We start from the raw sequence: 24,558 nt of genomic DNA, 5'->3' as shown, positions 1-24,558 counted from the left end.
AGTGTTGCCATGGGCTTGGTGTAGGTTGAAGACATGGCTCAGATCCCATTTTGCTGTGGCTGTGGTGTAAGCTGGCAGCTATAGTTCCACTTTGACCCCTAGTCTGGGAACCTCCATGTGCTGCAGCTGCAGCCCTAAAAAGCAAAATAAATAAATAAATAGATAAATAAATAAAAAGGAGCCTATGGAGATGTGATGACTAATTTTAATGTGGATGGAATCCTGGAACAGCAAAAGAAATTTAGGTAAAAAATAACAAAATCTGAATGAAGGGTTGATGAAAAATTAATTGATAGTCCATCTAAGAAAGAAATGGGAAATTTTGTTCAAACCAACCTGAGGATTATAACCTAGGATTGTGACCTAAGGATTATAATCTTAAGAATATAACCTCTGACAGTCTTTCAGAAAATTCTGAGCACTGTTTCACCCATTATAGGACAAAGCACAGTTGTATACATTTTTGAGGAAAAGGGTTATACATCACAGTAATGTATTGACAGTTTATGTAGTCCAACGAGGAGAGGAGGGGGTCATTGTGACCTCTTACAGGACTGAGAAAGAAATGTAATCTAAGGAGTTACATCACCGGTGCCGGGAGGAAAAGGCTTTTTTTTTTTTTTGCCAGTAGGGATTCCTATGTATTCTAAAAGGATCTAGTTAATATATAATGCAGACCACACAATGCACACTAAAGGGAAGAGGGTAGTGGCTCAAAAGGCAGAGAAAAATTTTTGTGTTAAATGTTTCTTGTTCTGCCTCAAGTATGGTTTTGTTTAATTGAAAGTATTACTTTAGTTAATAATAATAATACACCAATATTGGTTCATTCGCTATGAAAAATGTACCCTACTAACATAAGGTGTTAAAAATAGAGGAATCTGGAGGTGAGCTGTATGGGTATTTTCAGTACTATTGTCACAACTTTTCCATAAGCCTAAAACTATACTAAAATAAATTATTTTTAATGTATTAATTTTTTATTAAAATCTTATATTTTGGGATTTGGGATCATGTGGCTGTAGTATCTATCCAAATTTTTTTAAAAAAAAGAGAAAGGTGAAAAAAAAATCACAATAAATGTAAATTCCCAGGTTCTTAGGCACCAAGATTCCAATTTAGCTGGTCCAGGGTTAAGCCCAGAAATATGTACTTTTACAAAGCTCCCCACATGATTCTGGTGCAGGTGGCTTCAGATCATTCTTTGAGAAGCATCACCTCCTTCTAGTATGTTTTATTGGAAAGCTTGGTGCATGACACAGCTGAAAGCCATTTTGGTGACTGGGCTCCAGCAAGCCATACTGACAGTGTAGAGTCTAACCTCAGACACAGACCATGAGGAGCAGCATCCTACCACAACAAAGGGAAAAAAAGTGACAGGACCCTGAGCATGAAGAAAAATAGTATCGGGAAGATGTCAATCCTTGTGGAAAAATAAACCTGGAGGTCCCTTTTCTGTGCAGCTGATTTGTTCATTTGTTCATTCACATGTTCAATTCATTTAATTCTTCCTTTTTTTCTTTTCTTTTTAAACAGGCACACCTGTGGCATATGGAAGTTCCTGGGCCAGGGGTCAAATCAGAGCTGCGGCTGCCAGCCTATGCCACAGCCACAGTGACACCAGATCTGAGCCACATCTGGGAACTATATGACAGCTCATGGCAATGCCAGATCTTTAACCCCCTGAGGGGGGCTGGGGATCAAAAACACATCCTCACAGAGACAGCATCATCTCCTGAACCCTCTGAGCCACAACAAGAATGCTTCTTTCCACTTTTAAGGACTTATTTGCAGGAGGAGCTGTGCCAGATGCTGGGATTCCATGTGCTGTGCAAATGCAGTCTTCATCCCTTCCCTAGAAATTCAGTTGTTTTTTTAATTTTTATTTTTTTTCTTTTTCTGTTCAAGTGGATTTGCAATGCTCTGCTACTTTCTGCTGTATAGCAAAGTGACCCAGTCCTACATATCCCTTGAAACTTGAAAAGCTGATTTCTGGGTCCTTAGACAGCCCAGGGAATTGCATAGCCCCTGTCTTTCTCTCTCGTACAATGGCCATCCCATCCGTACCTCCATGCCACTCTTCCCTGCAAAGAATAGCAAAACATAGAAGGGTCTTATTCCTTCCTTCATCAACCCATGAACTGAGCCCAGGATGAGATCCACCAAGGTAAGAGCTATGAGGTGGCAGAGACTTTCCCAAAATGTCAGGGAAAATTGTGTATTTAACCACATTAAGTCCTTCCCAGTGGGCCAAGGGATTGGGTCTCTCTGCTTTTAGATAGACTTGCCTCAACTCTGCTGTCATACTGTTGCAGAAACCCTTGCAGCAGAAAGAGACAAGCTGCACTTGGAGATGTGAAATAGCCTGGTTTATTCAGCACTGGTGTTCGCTCAGAGGAGTCACCTCCAGAGTCTGAGGGGGACTTGGTTTTCCCATGCAAGTAGCCCAGCCCTCCCCATTCCCCAAGCAGACAGTGATAGTGTCTATGAAGCTGCTGCAATATTGCAAGAAGGGTGGTATGGGGCAAACAAAGCTGATATCAGGCAGGCAGCTGCCTCCTCAGCCAGGGGTCAGGGGTGGGGGTTGTTTCTCTAGTTAAAACTCTTACTTCTATAAGATGACCTGAACAGAGGATATGTCCCCATTAAGAAGATGTCCTGATTGAGGAGATGTCCCAATTGTGCATTGCATGGTTTTTAACATGTGCTTTAAAACATAAACAATTATAGCTTAGTAGTTTATTTATAAAATGTATCTAAAGCCATGGTGAGGTTAGAGTATGATGACAAACTTAAAGAGGTTTTCCAAAGAGCAAAGACTGGGAACACTGAAGAAGTAGAGGGAACAGTTTTGCAATCCTGGCTCCAACTCTTTCAGCTTTGGAACTTGCTCACCTCAGTCTTTCTGATCCAGATTCTCCTGTTGTAGAGTAAGATCACACTGGCCTCTCTGGGCAGTTGAAAGAATTAGAGGTACATCACAGAGCACAGGACCTGAGCCATGGTGGACTGTCCCTAGGTGCAATGCTGAGAAGGATGATGGTGATAATAATGATATCGATGGTGAGGGTAGTGGTGACGGGGTGACTTCCTATCCGCAGGGATTTAGTGACAAATAGTTTGGGGTGCAGTTCAGGCAGCAGCACTAAGTGAACCCCACACTCTTGACCTTAATGTACAGCCCAGGTGGACAGCAACTACCCAGACCATCAATCCTCAAACTCTTTGATCTCAGGATCCCTTTATCCCCTTAAAAAATAGTGAGGACCCCAAAGAGGTTTGTTTTAAAACAAATCTTTAAAACATTCTTTTCATCTTTCATTAGCCACTGAAGCCATGACAACATCACTTGTCATGTTGCTTCTGGAAAACTCTACTTGACACTCATTTTTAAAATGAGAGTGTGGTGGTGAAGAAAGGAGTTCCCATCAGGGCTCAGTGGGTTAATGACTCAACGTTATCTCCTGAGGGTGCAGGTGTGATCCCTGGCCTCACTCAGTGGGTTAAGGATCCAGTGTTCCCACAAGCTACAGCATAGGTCACAGACATGGCTCAGTTTGGTGCTGCTATGGCTGTGGCCGTGGTCAGCAGCTGCAGCTTTGATTCTGCTCCTAGCCCTCCAACTTCCTTATGCCACAGGTGAAACCATGAAAAACAAAAATGAAAGAACTTATTTCTCCTCAATATTTCTGACATTTTCACAAGGGTACTTGTCTCATCCCAGGTCAAAACTCCTCCCAGTCCCAGGAATTCTTTTGCTTGTAGCATTTTGGTTCAGTTTTCCACACCAAAATATTGCCCTCCCTTTTATCCCAACATTGCCCTCACATGTGCACATATAAACACACACACACACACACACACACACACACACAGAGTCAGCCTCCCTCCCAGGCATCCCCACCATACCTAGGGGAAAAATTCCAACCACTGGCTCCCAGTTAATACAAGACAATCAAATTGCACACATCTTGACAGACTCAAGGATCATTAGAAAGAGTCAGGGCTGAATTTGCCTCAGGTCTGGCTGCTGGAAACATGAAAGATTTGTAAGTCACATGAATAGATTAAACAAGACTTCGACATAAGCTTGGTCAATAAACCATTTTTAATGTGCCCTTGGGCTCCTTGGAAACAGACTGGACACTGAGCATATAGTGAGCCATCACAGGTTACCTTCATGACTGACAATGATAAGGGACTCTCCACCAGCCCTGCTGAATATCAAAGTTTGCAAACTGGCCAACCTGGGGAAAGATCCCTGCCAAAGATGATTTCCCTCAGCCCACACAGAATTATATTACAATACCAACCAGTTCCTAACATTAAAACCAAGAGACTTCACATTAAAAAACCTGAATTTCTAGCCTTAAAAAAAATCTGACAATACTAGGGCTATGTTTCAACAGTGGGCTAGAGCAGAGTGATAAATGCTCCTTAGGGGGTGCTTGTGTTTCCTTTGTTACCTTAAATTGAAAACACTAGATGGTGCCTGGGGGAGATGTGGGCTCCTAGGGGCTTTGGTTCAACACAGAAAGAATTCAGCCAGAGGCAAAGTGACACATTGGAAGTGACTTAGTGGGATGGACTGGGAGTTTGGGGTTAGTAGATGGAAACTATTGCTTTTGGAGTGGATAAGCAATGAGATCCTGCTGTAGAGCTCAGGGAACTATATCCAGTCACTTGTGATGGAACATCATGGAGGAGAATGTGAGAAAAGGAATGTGTATGACTGGATCACTTTGCTGTACAGCAGAAACTGACAGAACATTGTAACTCAACTATAATAGAAAAAATTAAAATCTTTTAAAATAATGTATTTTTGTCTTTTTAGGGCTGCATCTGTGGCATATGGAAGTTCCCAGGCTAGGGGTCTAATTGGAGTTGTAGCTGCCAGTCTACACCACAGCCACAGCAACACAGGATCCAAGCCATATCTGTGACCTACACCACAGCTCAAGGCAACACTGGATCTTTACTCACTGAGCAAGACCAGGGATGGAACCTCCATCTTCATGGTTATTAGTCAGGTTCATTTCCACTTAGCCATGATGGGAACTCCAAAGGTTTTTTTTTTAAAAGAAGTGAATTTTTGGAGTTCCCATCATGGCACAGCAGGAAGGAATCCAACTAGGAACCATGAGGTTATGGGTTTGATCCCTGGCCTCACTCACTGAGTTAAGGATCTGGCATTTCTGTGAGCTGCAGTGCAGGTTGCAGATGTAGCTCAGATCTGGTGTTGCTGGGGCTGTGGTATAGGCCCCTAGCTACAGCTCCCATTAGACCCCTAGCCTCAGAACCTCCATATGCCACAGGTGCAGCCCTAAAAAGACAAAAAAAAAAAAAGAAGTGACTTTTTATTTCTTTTTTAGGGCCACACATGTGACATATGGAAATTTCTAGGCTAGCAGTGGAATCAGAGCTATAGCTGCCAGACAATGCCACATCCACAGCAATGCCAGATCTGAGCCACATCTGCAACCTACACCATAGCTCATTGCAATGCCAGATCCGTGACCCACTGAGCAAGGCCAGGGATTGAACCCCCAACCTTATGGTTCCTATTCAGATTTGTTTCTGAGGCACCTTGATGGGAACTCCAGTCTTCCACATTCTTGAATAGTTTTCAGCATCAGTGTCTCCTCCGTGTTCTGCAGGGGGAGTTTCTTGTCCCACATGGCAATGCCAGATCCTTAACCCACTGAGAGAGGCCAGGGATCAAACCCGCATCCTCATGGTTGCTAGTCGGGTTCGTTAACCACTGAGCCATGACAGGAACTCCGAAATGATCATTTATGATATTGTAACGGAAGCTATATAACATTATGCCTTTGTCAAAACTCAGAACTGTGTAGCACAAGAGTAACGCGTAATGTAAACTATTTGCTTTAGTTAGTGATTGTGTATCAATATTATACATGGTTAGATATGTCATACTAGTTCATCAGTTATAACAAATATGCTGCTAATGCAAGATCTTAATAATAGGGAAACTTGTCAGGCTGTGTATGTGTGCATGTGTATGTGTGCATGTGGTGGTAAGGGGTAGGGGGATATGAGAATCCCTATACTTTCTGCTGCATTTTCTTATACACCTGAAACTGCTTTATTAATTAAACAAAAGAGAAATAGGTGAAAGTCATTTTAAAATACATTTTTAAGCTCAATGAGCCATATTTCACGAGAGTGGCTGATTTGGTAGAAATGTTATAACTTCTGACTTTTTTTTTGCTTTTTAGGGCCGCAACCTGCAGCATATGGAAGTTCCCAGTCTAGGGGCCAAATCAGAGCTGCAGCTGCCAGTCTACACCGCAGCCACAACAACATGGGATTCAAGCCACATCTGCGACGTACACCACAGCTCAGAGCAACACTGGATCCTTAACCCCCTGAGCGAAGGCCAGGGGTAGAACCTGCATCCTCATAGGCACTAGTTGGGCTGGTTTCCACTGAACCACAACGGGAAATTCTCTGACTTCTTTTAGAAAACATTTTAAAGAAACCCGACATATAGCTGGTTTACAATGTTTTCTTTCTAGTGCATAGCACAATGATCCAGTTATATATATATATCTCAGATTATTTTTCATTGAAAGTTATTACAAGATGGAGTTCCCGTTGCAGCTCAGTGAGTTACGAACCTGACTAATATCTATGAGGATGTGGGTTCGATCCCTGGACTCACTCATTGGGTTAAGGATATGGCATTGCCTTGAGCTGCGGTGTAAGCTAGCAACTGCAGCTCCGATTCAACCCCTAGCCAAAGAACTTCCCCACGCCCAAGGTTTGACCCTAAAAAGTAAAAACAAACAAACAAACAAATAAAACAAAAAAAATATATTACAAGATATTGAATATAGTTCCCTGTATCATACAGTATAGGTCCTATTGTCTATCCATTTTATATATAATAGTGTGCATCTGTTAATCCCACACTCCTGATTTATCCCTTCTCCATTCCCCTTTGGTAATCATAAGTTTGTTTTCAACGTCTGTGAGTTATTTCTGTTTTAAAGCAAACGTTCTTTAGGTTCAAATACTTTCTTTCCTGCCTTTAGAACTGCGTGTATCATCTCCATGTCTTCGGCATGTTGCCGCCATGAAAGGAGGCTGGACTGCCATGACGGTCTCCAGTTTTAGAAGGAAGAAAGGATCGTGTGAGCTTTGAGACCTAAAGTCTGATGTTAGCTCTCCAACAAACAAGGGGCCTGGGAAACAGGACTTGAGGAAGTGGAAGCTGAGACTGCCCCATGGCTGTTGGGGCTCACCGAATAAGCAGGTAGAAAGGAATTACCTTACTGGTTGGGGTGATTGATCCTGATGACTCTGGGGAAACTGGCTTGCTGCTTCTCAGTGGGGGTAAGCAGGACATTTGTCTGGAAACCGTAGGATTTCCCGGGGCACGTCCTTATTACATGTTTTATTACTCCCTCGCCCAGTAGTTTTAGTCAATGGGAAACTGCAGCACCAATATACAACACCCAGGACTCTGCTTCCACAGAAATGAGGGCTTGCTTCACCCTCCTGGTGAAGAAGAGCATGCAGCCGAGGTGCTGGTGGAAGGTAAGGGAAGTGTGGAACGGGTGGTGGAAGAAGGAGGCAGCCATGATGACCAAATTATACCTGGTGAGGAGATGGAGAAGCAAGGAGTGTTATCAGTGGACGCCTAACTCTTTCCTCCCCACTCCTGCCCGTTGCTCTACCCACCTCATTTGAATAACCCTGGGAATAGCTTAAAGACAATTATGACCATATTCGTATTGACCTAGCCTGTGATGCTCCAGAAGCTAATAACTTTTGCATCTTTTGCTTGGGTTAGGGAACACAGATTTCCCACCCCTGGAGGAAGAACGTGGACCCAAGGGCAGAAGGCTTGGAAGATGCTGGATGACTTCTGCTGCCCCTCAAGAATCCCTGGAAGGAAACTGGGTGGTGGGAAGAGGTGAGGTCGGGGTATTTATTTTCTGGTTCCTTCCTTCTGGGCCACCCATCTGACCTGAACTTTTTTTTTTTTAAATCAAAGTATAGTCAATTGACAATTGTTGTCTTAGTTGCAGGTATAGAGCAAAGTGAGTCAAATATATATATATACATTTCTTTTCAGAATCTTTTCCATTATGGATTCTTACAAGGTATTGAGTATAGTTCCCTGAGCTATAAATTGGTCTTTGTTGTTTATCTGTTTTATATTCAGTGGTGTGTATCCCCCTCGGTAACCATAGGTTTGTTCTATGTCTGTGAGTCTATTTGTATTTTGAAAATAAGTTTATTTATATCATTATTTTAGATTCTATATATAAGTGATATCATATGATATTTGTCTTTGTCTGACTTCACTTAGTATGATCATTTATAGGTCCACCTGCATCACTGCAAATTAGCCTGATTTTTTTTTTTCTTTTTTCCCTGATGAAGGTCATCACTCCCATTAAGTGTCCCTGTCCACAAAGCTCTCTCTCCGGGTTCTGGTCACCATTTCCTTCTCTTGTCCCTTCAAGCCCATGGGTGGTCAGGGGTATAGGCTACTGTTAGCAACTCCAGGTTTCTGCCCTATGCCTTGGGATTTCCCCTGTCCTCTGCCCACATCTTTGTAAATAACTCCATTATTACACTTACTTCAAAGTGCCAAATGTGAATGTGTCATATGTTGCTTGTTAGGACCCGACTGGCACAGCCTGTCTCCCAAGTTGACCCACACAGTCTTGAAAGCCTTTGATGTGGGAGAGACATTATTTTTCTTGCAGGATAGAAATGACTGAGCATGCAGTTCTGATCATCACAGACAATTATCTTACCGACTTGAAGGGACGTGACCTTAAGTTTGTGAATGTCGGTTCACAGAGAATCGAAAAAAATGCTGATCCCTATTGATGTCACAGAAGGAGCAGATCAGCAACTCTGACCCTACACTACCCCAGGGCTTCCAACTCCATCATCAACTAAGTATTTTTATTGTTTTAGCCACTTGCATTTTTGAGATTGGATTTTTCCCGCTTTTGAAGCTAAAAGCATTGGAAACAGTAGATTATCATAAGTAGAATTGAAGGGTCAGAGGATACACACATTCTAGATTTCTGAGAAATTGCTTTCTGAAAAGGCTGTGCTAATTCACACGTGCATCCATACAATGAGTGAATCTGTTTCCTCCCACCATTGCCTGTTAGCTTTTTAATTTGTGTCTTCCTGATGGGTGGAAGCAATCCCATTAGCTTGGATTTGCATCTCATTAATTACTAGTAGGGTGAACTCTAATTACTTCTATTTATTGGATATTTACCTTTTTTTAGTCTTTTTTTTTTTTTTTGTCTTTTTAGGGCCGCACCCTCGGCATATGGATGTTCCCAGGCTAGGGGTCCAATTGGAGCTACAGCGGCCAGCTTACACCACAGCCACAGCAATGTGGGATCTGAGCTGCATCTGTGACCTACACCACAGTTCATGGCAAAGCCGATCCTTAACCCACTGATCAAACCTGCGTCATCATGGATGCTAGTCGGATTCATTTCTACCACGCCACAATGGGAACTCTTGACATACTACTGTTAACTAAGTAGAAGCCCTCTTCAGAGGGCTTTAATTTACCGATTTTGTATGCCCTCTTTCATAAATAATTTACCCACTCAGCTGAAAAATAACAAAACTATGAGTAGTAGGCCATTTTTTTTTTCTTTTTGGTGGCACCTCTGGCACGTGGAAATCCCCAGGCTAGGGATCAAACCTGTGTCATAGGAGCGATCTGAGCCACAGCAGTGAAAATGCCAGGTCCTTAACCCACTGTGCCACCTGGGAACTCCTCAGTAGTAGATCTTAGTGTCAGCTGCCCCCCCCCCCTCGCCCACCACCACCTCAGGCCTATCCCCTCTGAAAAAGGCCAAAATCTGAGAGTCAAAACTGGCTGGGGACTGAAAGAGAAAATCAGTCCTGCCATTAATCGGGCTGGGAGGACAGACCAAGCCAACTGACAAGAAACGCTGTTTCTCCTAAGGTCACACCGCAGGTGTAAAATGCCACAGGGACTTCTGTCTTTTTAAAGTGGTTACTACTTTCTTGCAAGTGATGGCACCAACCTGCTCCAAAAGGCTCTTGAATCAGTGGGACTACAGCTCTCTGGCTGTGGCCCTTGGGCTCTGAGCAGCTCCAGGGCTGAGCCCTCATCTCCACCTTTGTGGCTCATGCCCTCATCAGGCCACACTCTCTTTTCAGAGGTCTGAGCATCAGTTTGGCAGAGGAACCCCTCCTAAAGTCTCAGCATCAGTCCTTCGAGGTTCCTCCTTTAAGCTCCTAGGTTTCCTAGATTCTTTGGTTTCCTCGTGATTCTGTCTTACGTTTGGTGCCCTCTGGAACACCTCGGCAACTCCTTCATAATCTTTTTTTTTTTTTTTTTTTATTATTTTATTTTCCCACTGTACAGCAAGGGGGTCAGGTTATCCTTACATGTATACATTACAATTACAGTTTTTCCCCCACCATTTCTTCTGTTGCAACATGAGTATCTAGACATAGTTCTCAATGCTATTCAGCGGGATCTCCTTGTAAATCTATTCTAGGTTGTGTCTGATAAGCCCAAGCTCCCGATCCCTCCCACTCCCTCCCCCTCCCATCAGGCAACCACAAGTCTCTTCTCCAAGTCCATGATTTTCTCTTCTGAGGAGATGTTCATTTGTGCTGGATATTAGATTCCAGTTATAAGTGATATCATATGGTATTTGTCTTTGTCTTTCTGGCTCATTGCACTCAGGATGAGATTCTCTAGTTCCATCCATGTTGCTGCACATGGCATTATGTCATTCTTTTTTATGGCTGAGTAGTATTCCATTGTGTATATATACCACCTCTTCCGAATCCAATCCTCTGTCGATGGACATTTGGGTTGTTTCCATGTCCTGGCTATTGTGAAGAGTGCTGCAATGAACATGCGGGTGCATGTGTCTCTTTTAAGTAGAGCTTTGTCCGGATAGATGCCCAAGAGTGGGATTGCAGGGTCATATGGAAGTTCTATGTATAGATTTCTAAGGTATCTCCAAACTGTTCTCCATAGTGGTTGTACCAGTTTACATTCCCACCAGCAGTGCAGGAGGGTTCCCTTTTCTCCACAGCCCCTCCAGCACTTGTTATTTGTGGATTTATTAATGATGGCCATTCTGACTGGTGTGAGGTGGTATCTCATGGTAGTTTTGATTTGCATTTCTCTTATAATCAGCGATGTTGAGCATTTTTTCATGTGTTGGCTGGCCATCTGTATATCTTCTTTGGAGAAATGTCTATTCAGGTCTTTTGCCCATTTTTCCATTGATTGATTGGCTTTTTTGCTGTTGAGTTGTATAAGTTGCTTATATATTCTAGAGATTAAGCCCTTGTCCGTTGCATCATTTGAAACTATTTTCTCCCATTCTGTAAGCTGTCTTTTTGTTTTCTTTTGGGTTTCCTTTGCTGTGCAAAAGCTTTTCAGTTTGATGAGGTCCCATGGGTTTATTTTTGCTCTAGTTTCTATTGCTTTGGGAGACTGCCCTGAGAAAATATTCATGATGTTGATGTCAGAGAGTGTTTTGCCTATGTTTTCTTCTAGGAGTTTGATGGTGTCCTGTCGTATATTTAAGTCTTTCATCCATTTGGAGTTTATTTTTGTGCATGGTGTGAGGGTGTGTTCTAGTTTCATTGCTTTGCATGCAGCTGTCCAGGTTTCCCAGCAATGCTTGCTGAATAGACTTTCCTTTTCCCATTTTATGTTCTTGCCTCCCTTGTCAAAGATTTTTTTTTTTAATTCTGCACCTGCTTCATATGGAAATTCCCAGGCTAGTGGTTGAATTGGAGGTGCACCCGCCAGCCACAGCCACGGCCGCAGAAACACCAGATCTGAGCCTCACCTGCGACCTATCCCAAAGCTTGTGGCAATGCCAGATCCTTAACCCCATGAGCGAGGCTTGGGATTGAACCCACATCCTCACAGACACTATGTCAGGTCCTTAACCTGCTGAACCACAACAGGAGCTCCTCCCTTGCCCTCTTTAGCCTTCTAACAGTTACGTAACCAGTTTCTTGTGCTCAGTTCCCTTTGTTTGCAATTCCTTGTGTGGGTTCTGCTTTCCAGACGGGATCCTGATGGAAACAGAGAACTCAGGAACTTGGGGACCCATTGGTGGAGCATTTTAGATGCTATTTTGTGGTCAGCATCCTGAGAAGTGGGATACCTTGATGGATGCATGACTGAGAGAACCTTCAGCTGGGTAGAGAGGACTCAAGAGGTGACAGTGGCTGAGCCTGGCTTTGAACAGAAGTGTGTCTGAGTTCACTGCCACACTCTCTCTCCAGGAGTGACAGATCAACTAGAAAACAAAAGTGATGGGACTGAGGCCTCAACAGAAAAGGACCACCTTCCTCTAAGGCCAAAAAGGAGATGGGGGTGAAATGTATGAGGGGTGGAGCTAGGAAACTCTTGTCAGGGTTAGGAAGAGGGGCTCGTGGAGGTGCTTGCTTAGAAGCTTCTATCTTATTCTTTGCAAATTTCCCTCCCACCTCCCACCCCCCACCTCCGCTAGGCAGGTCAATATGAAGCTGCAAGTGCTTCTAGCCCCTCCTTCAAAATTCACTTGAGTCAAGTCAACTTGTGTCTCAGAAAGTTTTTATGCTTGACCTCAGCAGATGGGGTGTGTGTGTGTGTGTGTGTGTGTGAAACAAACATACAGAAAACTAGCTTACCATTTATTGAGCACCTGCAGGTGTCCTGCATGACTAGAGCAGAGGATGAGTGAGGGGTATGTTGGCATCTGGGGCTCAGTTTTTGAAGACATCACTGCGTACTTCTTTAGCCCTTGAGAGGATCTGGAGTCAACTGTATTTGTGGCTCCAGGGGCTGGGATTACCTCATTCAAGGCTGTGCTGGTCAATGCCTGGGACTCCCAAGAGCCCGGAGGTGCATCTCCGAGGGGCAGAAAGAGTGTGGGTGGAGGGGCTTTTAGCCTAACCCTCCATTCAGGGGTGGCCTGAGGTGGAGGTGGAACGGTTGGGTGGCTCAGCATGCCACAAGGTGCCTGGCTGAGAGCACAGCTGATTGTGGCCTCATAGGACTCTCTTAGGGTTAGGACTGCAGCGGGCACGCTTCCTGGCCCCAGGTGGTGGAGTCCCTCTGAGCCTGCATCTCTGGTCCAGCCCCAGAGTGACTCGGCCACAGAACAGGGTCTGGGGAAAGTCCCTTGGTCGGTCTACCCTTCCTGAGAAACCCAGGGTCTGTCATTAACCCCGTTGGTGGGGCTCTGCTTGGGGCTTATTTCTGAGGGAACCCAGCCAGGTCAGACTCATGCTGAAGCTGCATTTTCTTCATCTGCACCCCACAGGATCAGCAGGCAGGAGGACCCAGCTTTCTTTCATGTCATAAGATTGTCACGCCCCACGGAGGAAGCTGGAACCTCCCTGTGCTTTCCAGATAAATGCCCCCGGCCCTGTCAGAACCTGCCGCTGCTCTGGGGAGATGCCGGGGCTGCATTTCAGTCCCCTACCCTTTTGATAAAGGTCCTTGCGGGCCAATAGATAGCTGGAAGGTTCTTGACACTTGCGCCTTCCCTCTTTGCTGTGCTTTGGTGAAGGGATGGAACCACGCCAGGCTGGGTCCGTGTCTGGTCCTGTGTGGGGCTTGCTGCTTCTTACTGGCGGGTTCCTGGGGGAGCCTGGCATAGCTGCCCTGCCACGGGTCTCTCCCTGCAGCCAGGTGGAAGCCCTGGCCAGGGGCAGTGGGGGAGGGATGCTGGCAGGAGGCGGCAGAGGCATCAGGGGCAGTGGGGCATTTAAGGTCCAAAGTCAGGCCTGGTCTTGGAACCTCTAGGGAGACACTGTCTCTGGCTGGATTTCTGGGTGGAGGGAAATTCTGCTTGGTATCCCTTCCTAAGTTTGCCCTGAAGTTGTTTTGTTTTGTTTTTTGCTTTATGTTTGTCATTTTTTGGCCACCCAAGTCATATGGAGCTCCCAGGCCAGGCATCAGATCTGAGCCGCAATCTGCGACCTGAGTGACAGCTGTGGCTTCACTGGATTCTTAACCCACTGCGCTGGGTCAGGGATCAAGCCTTTGTCCCAGTGTTCCCAAGGTGCCCCTGATCCCATTGTGCCACTGTGGGAACTCTAATTTAAAAATTTGTTTCTTTTTTCTTTTTAGGGCTGCATATGGAAGTTCCTGGGCTAGGGGTCGAATCAGACCTGCAGCTGCCAGCCTGTACCACAGCCGCAGTCACAGCAATGCCAGATCTGCGACCTAGGCCGCGGCTCAAGGCCACACTGGATCTTTAGCCCACTGAGCGAGGCCAGGGATTGAACCAGCATCCTGATGGATACTAGTTGGGTTTTTAACCTGCTGAGCCACAACAGGAGCTCCTACCTTGAACCTTTGTCCCAAGAGATGGCTCAGATCCTGGGCCTCAGGCCAGGCTTCCCAGCTCCCTGTCCGGAATCAGGACCTTAGGAACTGGTGTCCCGGGAGGGCCTGGGAAACATTTCCTGAGGCTCAGACCACCTCTCACTGTCCCCGCAGGTGCCGAGACAACCCCACTGTGGTAGGCACTTGGGGAGACCGTGGAAGACCCCATGCAACAGGTGATGCTGGGAAGGAGTCTGGAGGCTGGGGACACCTGCGCTCATGCCTGTCTCTTCCAGACGCCCCAGCTGCCTCTGCCCCTCCTCCGTAGGGGCCTCACCACCCAGTGCTGCCCACCTCCCACTGGACCACAGGATCCCAGAGGGCGAGGACCATTTCTTACTCATGGCTCCAGTTCCAGACCCAGCCCTGGGCCAAGCACGGAGTGAGCATCAAAGCGAGTGTCTGGGCCTTATCCGTGTAATTATGGGAAGCCTCTTAGACTGCGATGGCCCTTGCCCTGCTCACCAGAGCCCACAGCTTCACTGGAAAGAAAGGCTGGACCGATGGGTCACACGAGAGCTGGTGGTCTTGGTGTACAGACCCTGACCCCACCTTCCTGAGAGTCCTGGGCTAGCTGATCTTTCTCCAAGCATCGGGTACAGCAACCTTGGCCATGTTTCTTCATTATTCTTTTTCGTTTCAACAGTCATGGATAAACCTCAGACTGGGCAAGTCTCCGACTTGAGTCAACAGGTGTGGATCCTTCGGGGTCAGACCCTCATGACCGTTCCACGGAGTAGCAGTGTGGCTCCAGGTAGGTGGAGGTCATGGTGTGGCTGCCCCTCAGGTCAGCGCGGCTGGGAGGCTGGCATCCAGCCTTTCCTGAAAGTGCAGCTTCCTGGAGGGGGAGGAATCCCACACCCGCCTGGGAAGGGCTGTCTTGGCCCAGGGCACAGAAAGCAGAGGGAGTGGGGCGGCCTCCTGGGAGGCAGGAGAGCTGCTTTCAGCAATGTGAAGGCCTGACCTAGGGAAAAGGAGAGGCTGGTGGCCTCTGAGGACTTCTGGTGTCTTAGGAGGATGAACTGGGTGGGTACCATGGGAAGGCAGCATCATCGTAGGCAAAACTTGCCCATGGACAGAGCTCTCCAAGGATCAGAGGGCTGCTTGGGTTTGAAGCATCCCACCCCCAGGTGTTCAAAGAGAGGTGTGCAAATCTCAAGGGTAGGGTCTGCTTTCTGTTGAACTGTGTTTGCTCCATTTCCTAGGGCTGTGCTTGGCACATGGTATGAATGAATGAATGAATGAATGAATGAATATCGGGATGGCCACTCTATGGGTCTAGGTTAGTAAGGATTACATTCTTAAGGTCTCTTCCAGCCCTGCCTGGAAAATCCTGGTCTTTCCTGACTTCCAAAGGACACTGACACTTTGTCCCCTCGTATCAGTCACCGTCACTGTTGTCCCATGCAAGTATCCGGAGTCTCTTGAGCAAGGCAAAGGGGTTCCCACTTATTTTGGAATAGAGAATCCAGAAAGGTGTCTGTATTGTCAGGACATTGGGGGACAGCCCACATTGCAGCTGAAGGTGGGTGACAAAAGCAAACAAACAAAAGTGTAATATCCTCCTGTCCTTAAGCGTATTTATTCCTAGCTCCTTTTGAATAATGTGCATGCAGTTGGCTTTTCTTTGATTTAATCCTGCCTCTCACTAGTTGAGGACCCTTATCTTGAATACTATGGTACTTTCAGCCGTTGTTTCTTCAAGTATATTCTCTCCTTTATTCTGCTTTCTTCCTCCTTTAGGAATTCTTATTCATCAGTCACTGGAATTTCTAGATCTCACTTCAATAGATCACCTAGTTTTTCATATTTTTTGTCTTTTCTATGTGGAAATCTGGGAGGATTCTTGATTCAGTCTCCAAGATCATGATTACCTTTTAATTCCCATACTGTCTGCTCAATTATTTTATTTTTTTTAATTTTTTATAGCTGCACTTGTTGCACACAGAAGTTCCGAGGCTGCTGGTGGTTGAACTGAAGCTGGAGCTGCAGCCTGCGCCACAACCACAGCAACCCCAGATCCAGCCACATCTGTGACCTACACCACAGCTTGCAGCAATGCCAGATCCTTAAGCCACTGAGGGAGGCCAGGGATTGAACCCGCATCCCCACAGAGACAATGTTAGGTCCTTAACCCACTGAGCCACAATGAGAATGCTTCTAAATTAGCCTTCTATTGTGTTTTTGAAATGTCAACTTTTGCTGTGTTACCGTTCAAGTTCTCTGGTTGGTTTTGTGTATGTATGTATGTATGTATGTATTTAGTATAACTGCCTATCGTAAACCACTTGTTTCTTATAACTTCAGTTTACTGCGATTCAGTCTGATTCAAACCAGTCCAATCCAAGTCAGCAAAGATGTGCTTTCTCACTGGCTGCTGACCCTGTTACAGGTATCGGAGAATTGTCAGTGCACAGAGTGGCAAAGAGCCCTGCCCTCCTGGGGCCTGGATTCTAGTGGGAGGAGAGAGGTGATCCACAAGAAGTGTAATCATCGCAGGTAAATCATGAGAGGTTAAAGGGTGTTATGCTCCCTGGGAAAGAAGAGTAGAGCAGGGTAGAGAGACTGGCAGTGCCGGGAACAGTTGGCGTCTGGCTGCCATGATAAGCAAAGCAGCAGGGATTATCACAAATGGGGGGTTTTAACACAGAGTAGACGACACCAGGGAGTTAGCCGGCAGGCTGTCCAGGGAGGGCAAGTTCAAGGACTAGTGAAGGAATGGGCAAGGTGGGAGGAGACGGGTCATGAAGGGCCTTGCAGACCTTGTGAGAACTTTCCCTTTCAATCAGAGTGAAACAGGAAATTGTTTGAATGTCGGGAACAGAGGAGTGACATGAATGGGCAGAGGTTTAAACAGAATTGTTTTTTGCTGTACAGCAGAAATGGAGGGAATATTGTAAATCAACTATAATTAAAACTTCGGAGCAATAAATACAAAGGATTATTTTGGCTGCCACCTGAAGCAGAGGGTGAAGGTCAAGGCGAAAGCCCTCCCGGAGACTTTGGGGTGATCCAGGTGTGTTCTGAGGGCTGAGGGGATGGTGCGGGGGTCGGAAGACAATGGTCAGATTCTGGAAATAGGATAAGTGGAGTCAACGGGACTTGCTGACACAGTCAGTGTGGATTGCGACGTCAAAGATGAGGACTGAACCGTATGTTTTCAGCTGTGTAAGTGAGAGCTGGATGGTGTAGACTCTACAGGCTCTGGTAGTAAAGACTTTGAATTTTATGATAATTACAGCAAAAGTCATTCAAGGAGTTCCTGTTGTGGCTCAGCATGTTACAAACCCGATGAGTATCCATGAGGATGCCAGTTCAATCCCTGGCCTCGCTCAGTGGGTTAAGGATCAGGCATTGCCATGAGCTGTGGAGTGGTCCTAGGCTTCCTGCTACAAATTTGCACGTCTTTCCTTTTCCTTGGGGGTCCCCTCAGCCTCTAGTATGGTGAGAGTTCCAATCCGTCATTCAAGTGTGACCACTTGTCCTTTAACCAGCCCGCTGTGTCATTCCCATGCCACCTCTGGATTTGAGGGTGGGGGCTGGGAAAATAAGCCCACTCAGCTGTTGCTTTAATAGATGCAATATTTATTTGTTGCAAACTTTGCAATGTTTACTGGTTGTGTACAAGTAGCCTGGAACTACTCATACAGCCCTGCTTCTCCTTCTGGAGTTTTCTGTCCGGTTCCAGGAGCAGAAGATACTGGGTCTGCACAATCAGGCCGAGCCCGTGAAGTCCTTCCTCTTCTATCACAACAAGACCACCAGGACCTCCAGCTTTGAGTCCGTGGCCTTTCCTGGCTGGTTCATCGCCTCCTCTGAGAGAGGCCAGCCCATCATCCACACTTCTGACCGAGGGAAAATGTACAATACGGCCTTCATTTTAGATTTCAGGTCTTTTGATCGCCACCTAGTGGCGGCAGCTTTGTCTTAAAATTTCTAGTTTCCAATGTGTTTTCATCTGTATGATCTCATTTCACATGGATGCTGAGAAGTGGGCCACGCCCCGTTCTTGTCATATATGAATGAAGAAGCGATGACTTTGTGGGAACCAAGGAACAGAATGTGGGCTCAGTAGTCGGAGGGATGGGATGTGAGGCTCTGTTGCAAGCTGAAATTGTCTGTCCCTCAAGCCAGCTGTATAAGCACATTGGGGCCCCAGAACAACAGGGGTCTCTCCCCAGGGGGTAGTTGTAAAGCCTCTGAGCTCATGAATTGTACCCCAAATCCTGGGACTAGTGTGGAGCTGATCTTTGTTTTTGTTTTGTTTTCTTTCCTTATGAGATTACATTTCTCATAATCATGATATGTTGCTGGTATATTGCAAGGTGTATAATACAGCCTTTAAAGGGTTAGGACCATGTAAAGAAAAACAATTCTTAATTATTTTTGTCTAATTCTAATGTGTTAACATAAAGCCAAATATAAACACCATGTATTTATGCAATAAAAAAAAAGCCTAGCATAAAATTAAACAGGAAATACAGAGTCAGCTGAAATCAGCAAGAGTAATTGAATGAAGACACCACTGTGGGTGAGCACTGGGGCTTATCAATGGTGAGAGGGTGGGGTCGGGGATATTGCGTGTTAAAGGGCACTGCTCTTTGACTTTTTGTGCAGTACCATGGCCTTGCTTTGTCTCTGCTTCCTCTAGGCTTTTCCTTTTAGGCATACTCACCATCACATACTCCCTTTAAAAACTGCAGTAAACATGCCCCTTTTTGGGGACAGAGAGCCTAGCTTTCCCACCAGCCATGCTTTGGATGATACATTCTGATGAAATAAAATAACTGATTGAGGGTATAATTGTAGAAAGATGTAGCTCAGATCTGGTTCTGTACAGAGTAGATATTTTCACTCTGATACTGCAAATGCAGAAAATTAGGTTTGCTTAAATACAACCAACAGAATAGGACCAGTAATTTAGTTTTTTTTAAACTTTTGGACTATAGGACCACATACTCTACTAGGCATGTTAGTAAGCCATCAGTAAAGCAGTATCTCTTAAAAACAATTTTCAAGTTAAAAAATTTTTATTATAGTTGATTTTAAATGTTCTGTCAATTTCTGCTGTGCAGCAAAATGACCCAGTTATACATATATACACATTCTTTTTCTTGCATTATCCTCCATCATGTTCCATCACAAGTGATTGGATATAGTTCCCTGTTCTACACAGCAGGATCATACTGCTTATCTATTCCAAATGCAATAGTTTGCATCTACTGGTGCCAAACTCCCAGTCCACCCCACTCCCTCCCCCTCCCCCTTGGCAACCACAAGTCTGTTCTCTACGTCCATGAATTCGTTTCTGTTCTGTAGATAAGTCCATTTGTGCTATGTATTAGGTTCCAGGTATAAGTGATATCATATGGTATTTGTCTTTCTCTTTCTGACTTGGCTCACTTAGTATGAGAGTCTCTAGTTGCATGGTAATTCACTATGTCTGATTCTTAAAAGTTTTCTTCTTCAATTAAATATATTTTTAGCATGCAGTTTTATAAAAGTCAACATTAAAGTAGGCACTAAACCAATTAGTTCTGGAATAGCAAATAGAAGAATTAGTCACTGGCTATTTAGTACTACACTTACTGCTAATAAATGGTGTCGGGTTGTTACATCTGCCAGTTTACGTGGTTACATTGTCAATTGTTGCACCTGACAATTGGGATCTGATGACACATTCTCTTGTGACATGATTATGGTTCTGGGTGATATGGCAACTCCATCCTACTAGGCTGTGTGATGATTCAGTTTTCCCTTATCCTTTCTCTACTGTGAAATCTTTGTTCATGCAGGCACTGTGACACCCTGGACTGTCACTTGGCCCACATAAGCGGTCACTCAAAACTCAAATATAAGTCCTGCTGTTGTGTAGCTGGGCTCAGGGGTAAAGTGGTCATTCTGGGGATCCGGAAGTGATTCTGATAACATATTTAGAGAGTAATCAAAATGAAAACCCAATTATCTCATAGCTTAAAGAACAGAACAGACATCCATGGATCCTTGGCTTACCCATCACATTTGAGAAATATCACACCCAATCTGGCAGTGTATGAAATCACGGAAAGCTCCTGTGAGTAGCAACACCTTTAATTTCAGGTGATCTCCTGGTGCATGCCCAGTTTTCATGCATTTTCTATGTCAACTGCTCTTTCATCTGAGTACCAGGAGCTCCAGGCCAACATTCATTCAAAGATTTGGTTCTTCTGGATCTTCAGCAACAAGGTGCCACAGAGAGCCTTGATGCACTGGGAGAGGGGCTTTGGGGTCCAGGGGATAATTAAGCACCTTGCCACTACAGTCACTGTTACAGAGAAAACAGTTGAGCAGGATGATTTTCTTTTAAGCTGCTTTGGGGCTCACATCTTCTGGCACCAGGACTGCTGAAGGCCAAAGCTACTTCCTGAAGATGCTCTCCCCTGACTCAAACAGGTGGGTATGGGGACCGAAGATGCTCCCTAAGACCCTCAGACCAATGGTTGTGATTACTAATTCTTCATGTCAGCGAGACATTTTTTTTTCCCCTTAGGCTTTAAAAAAGAACATTCTTACCAAATCAAATTCATAATGTCTATGGTTCAAAGCAGTGTTCTTCTGCCCCTATCATATTCTGAGCCAAGGACTTTCTATTTCCTGAGGCAACTCCAAAGTCTTTTGCTGTTCTTTTTCTGTTTTCCCACACCTGTCTATGTAAATGCTTTTACTTCTATTTCTTGAAGTTCAATTCATACATTATCTTTTCTATGGGATTTAATGTCATTTGCATGGACAAAAATCATATGCTCTTTATCTTCTACAAGTTAAGAGTAAGTCAAACAAAACTGTGTTCATAGCAAATGAGTTGACCCTTGGGTGAGCCTGTAGATAATGCTCTAGTATGACATTGCAAAGGCACACCCATAGGGAAAAGGGAGCCCTCCTAGACTATTGGTGGGAATGTCAAATGGGGTAACCACTATGAAGAACAGTATGGACATTCCTTAAAAAACTAAACAATAGATTTACCATATGATCCAGCCATCCCACACCTGGATATATGCCTAGAAGTGATGAAAATTCTAATTTGAAAATATACATGTACCTCAATGTTCATGGCAGCACTATCTACAATTGCCAAGACATGAAAGAAACCTAAATGTACATTGACAGATGAATGGATAAAGATGTAATGCATAGGAGTTCTTGTCGTGGCTTAGCAGAAACAAATCTGACTAGTATCCATGAGGACGCAGGTTCAATCCCTGGTCTTGCTCAGTGGGTTAAGGATCCCACATTGCTGTGAGCGTGGTGTAGGTTGCAGACACAGCTCAGATTCCAAATTGTTGTGGCTGTGGTGTAGGCTGGTGGCTACAGCTCCAATTTGACCCCTAGCCTGTGAACTTCCATGTGTCTTGAGTGTGGCCCTAAAAAGCAAAAAAAAAAAAAAAAAAAAAAAAGTGCATATATACAATGGAATATTACTCAGCCATAAAAATGAAATAATGCCATTTGCAGCAACATGGATAGACCTAGAAATTATCATACTAGGTAAAATTCATCAGACAGTGACAGACATCATATGATATCACTTACATGTGAAATTTTAAAAAAGAATACAAATGAACTTATTTACAGAATAGAAACAGACTCACAGACTTTGAAAAACCTGTGGTTACCAAAGGAGACAGGTGAGAGGGGAGGGATAAACTGGTGGTTTGGGGTTGGCATATGCACACTGAGGTCTATGGAACAATTGGCCATCAGGGACCTGCTGTATAGCACAGGGAACTCTACCCAATAATCTATGATGATCTATGTAGGAAAAGAAGCTGAAAGAAAATGGATGTGTGTACATGTGTAACTGAATCACTTTGTTATACAGCAGAAATTATCACAATCTTGTAAATCAACTACTCTTCAATACAATTTTTAAAAATGAAAAAAGAATATGTGAATATATGTGTGTGTGTGTGTATATATATATATATAGTGGGATACTACTAAGTCATAAAAACGAATGAAATAATGCCATTTATACCAACATAGATGGACCTAGAGATTATCTTATTAAATGAAGTCAGTCAGACAGAGAAAAACAAATACCATATAACACATATAAGTGGAATCTAAAAAATTATACAAATGAACTTATTTACAAAACAGAAACAGACTCACAGACATAGAAAACAAACTTATGATTACCAAAGGGGAAAGGGGGAGAAGGATAAATTGGGAATTTGTGATTAACAGATACACACTATTATGCATAAAATAGAAAAAAAACAGGGACCTACTGTATAGCACAGGGAACTACATTCAGTATCTTGTAATAACCTATAATGAAAAAGAATCTGAAAAGGAAAGTACATATAAAACTGAATTGCTTTTGGAGTTTCCATTGTGGCTCAGTGGAAACAAATCTGATTAGCATCCAGAGGACACAGGTTTGATCTCTGGCCTCGCTCAATGGGTTAAGGATCCGATGTTGCCCCTGAGCTGGGATGTAGGTTGCAAACACAGCTCAGATCTGGCATTGCTGTGGCTGCGGCATAGACCAGTGGCTACAGCACTGATTCGACCCCTAGCCTGGGAAACTCCATACACCACAGCTGTGGCCCTAAAAAGCAAAAAAAAAAGACACCCCCGCAAAAAAAAATGAAAAACCAAATTGCTTTGTTGTATACCTGAAACATGGTAAACCAACCATACTTCACTTAAAAAGAACGACATCAGTAATCTTTTTGCCTTGTTTTCCTCCCAGGAATTGGATAATACTTTTTTTTTTTTCTAATCTTTTATTTATTTATTTATTTATTTTGTCTTTTGTCTTTTTGTCTTTTTGCTGTTGTTGTTGTTGCTATTTCTTGGGCCGCTCCCACGGCATATGGAGGTTCCCAGGCTAGGGGTTGAATCGGAGCTGTAGCCACCGGCCTACGCCAGAGCCACAGCAACGCGGGATCCGAGCCGCGTCTGCAACCTACACCACAGCTCACGGCAACGCTGGATCGTTAACCCACTGAGCAAGGGCAGGGACCGAACCCGCAACCTCATGGTTCCTAGTCGGATTCGTTAACCACTGCACCACAACGGGAACTCCGGAATTGGATAATTCTTAATGACATCATATTCTTCAGGCTTTTCATACTATGGATGGGGAAAGGGAGGTACATGGAGTTGATGTGACTTGCTGAGGGTGGTACTGACATTAATTTTGGCGTTGGAAATAATGATACTCTTGATTTTGGATCTTTCAATTTCTGTCTCTTGGCGTTGGGGTATTATGAAACACTGAGAAATCAGCAACAATTATACAGAGCACGATGGCAAACCTGAACCACCTCATTCCCATCTCTGGGGCTGTCCTCATGCAGCAGGATGTCAGCAGATGACCCATCCCAGGCGGAGCCCTCTGGGCTACCATCATCATCATGCAATGACAGAAGTGCTGAACTGTGTTGTGCTTCCGTTTCTCAAACGTGAAGCAGTCCTGGAATCACCTGGGGGTGTAAATGAAACACTCAGGTGTTTGGGTGAACTTTAGACCTAGTACATTAAAACAGTCCCGGTCAATTCCAATTTACAAGGTTTAGACTAGGGCCAGAGATGGAAGAGGTGCATGTGACAAGGAACAGAGACAGAGGATCATGCTCCTGTGCTCCCCGAGGGCACCGCTCTCCCCAAATTTGAACGTGTTGACCAATCTAAAAGTTCTCCAAACCCCATAATTTTGGGTTTTTATACTGTTTTCATGACACAGCTAGGAGAGATTAAATCATTGGCCATTGGCAACTGATTCAACCTCCAGCCCCTCCCCTCTCCCCGGAGGTCAGGGCTGGGTGGCAATTAAAGTTCCAACTCTCTAAGGGAATGGTGAGACTTCCTGGAAACTCACCAAAGCACCTCATTAACATACAAAAGACATTTATTGCTCTCCCTATCAAAGAAATTCCAAGGGTCCCAGGAGCTCTGTGCCAGAAATGGGGACCAAGGCTAAATGTATATTTCTTATTACAAATCACAACACACAGTTCCCTATTGGCTGAGCTGTGTCTAGAGCGGGCAAAATAATACTTAGCAGAGTACATTCAATATCAGGAGGCAAGGTTCTGTGTCACAGGCTTTTTTCCTCATCCCTCTGAAATCTCCCTCTGTCAAGTGGGTTAGTAAACAAATTCCTC

General features: G+C 44.6%; 1 protein-coding gene across 1 annotated transcript in view; it reads left to right on the top strand.

Annotated features, from left to right (window-relative positions):
* Positions 1-18,420, top strand: part of LOC146396262 (interleukin-36 gamma-like) — a 60,130-nt gene extending 41,710 nt beyond the window's left edge. The window contains exons 4-10 of the mRNA XM_084994831.1: positions 7,059-7,279; positions 7,440-7,563; positions 7,820-7,942; positions 14,516-14,783; positions 15,048-15,155; positions 15,787-15,926; positions 18,090-18,420. Of these exons, the coding sequence (XP_084850957.1) occupies positions 14,621-14,783; positions 15,048-15,155; positions 15,787-15,926; positions 18,090-18,332 (654 nt within the window). The 5' untranslated portion in view covers positions 7,059-7,279; positions 7,440-7,563; positions 7,820-7,942; positions 14,516-14,620 and the 3' untranslated portion in view covers positions 18,333-18,420. The remainder of the gene's footprint in view (positions 1-7,058; positions 7,280-7,439; positions 7,564-7,819; positions 7,943-14,515; positions 14,784-15,047; positions 15,156-15,786; positions 15,927-18,089) is intronic.
* The last annotated feature ends 6,138 nt before the right edge of the window (positions 18,421-24,558 follow it).

Source organism: Sus scrofa, chromosome 14, assembly GCF_054392235.1.
Source record: "Sus scrofa isolate SSC_HxYL_T2T_F1_AM1 chromosome 14, Sscrofa_HxYL_maternal_Yorkshire_Landrace_v2.0, whole genome shotgun sequence".
NCBI classification, from domain to species: domain Eukaryota; kingdom Metazoa; phylum Chordata; class Mammalia; order Artiodactyla; family Suidae; genus Sus; species Sus scrofa.
Note: the sequence above shows the minus strand (reverse complement) of the source record. Positions and strands in the feature narration are given on the sequence as shown.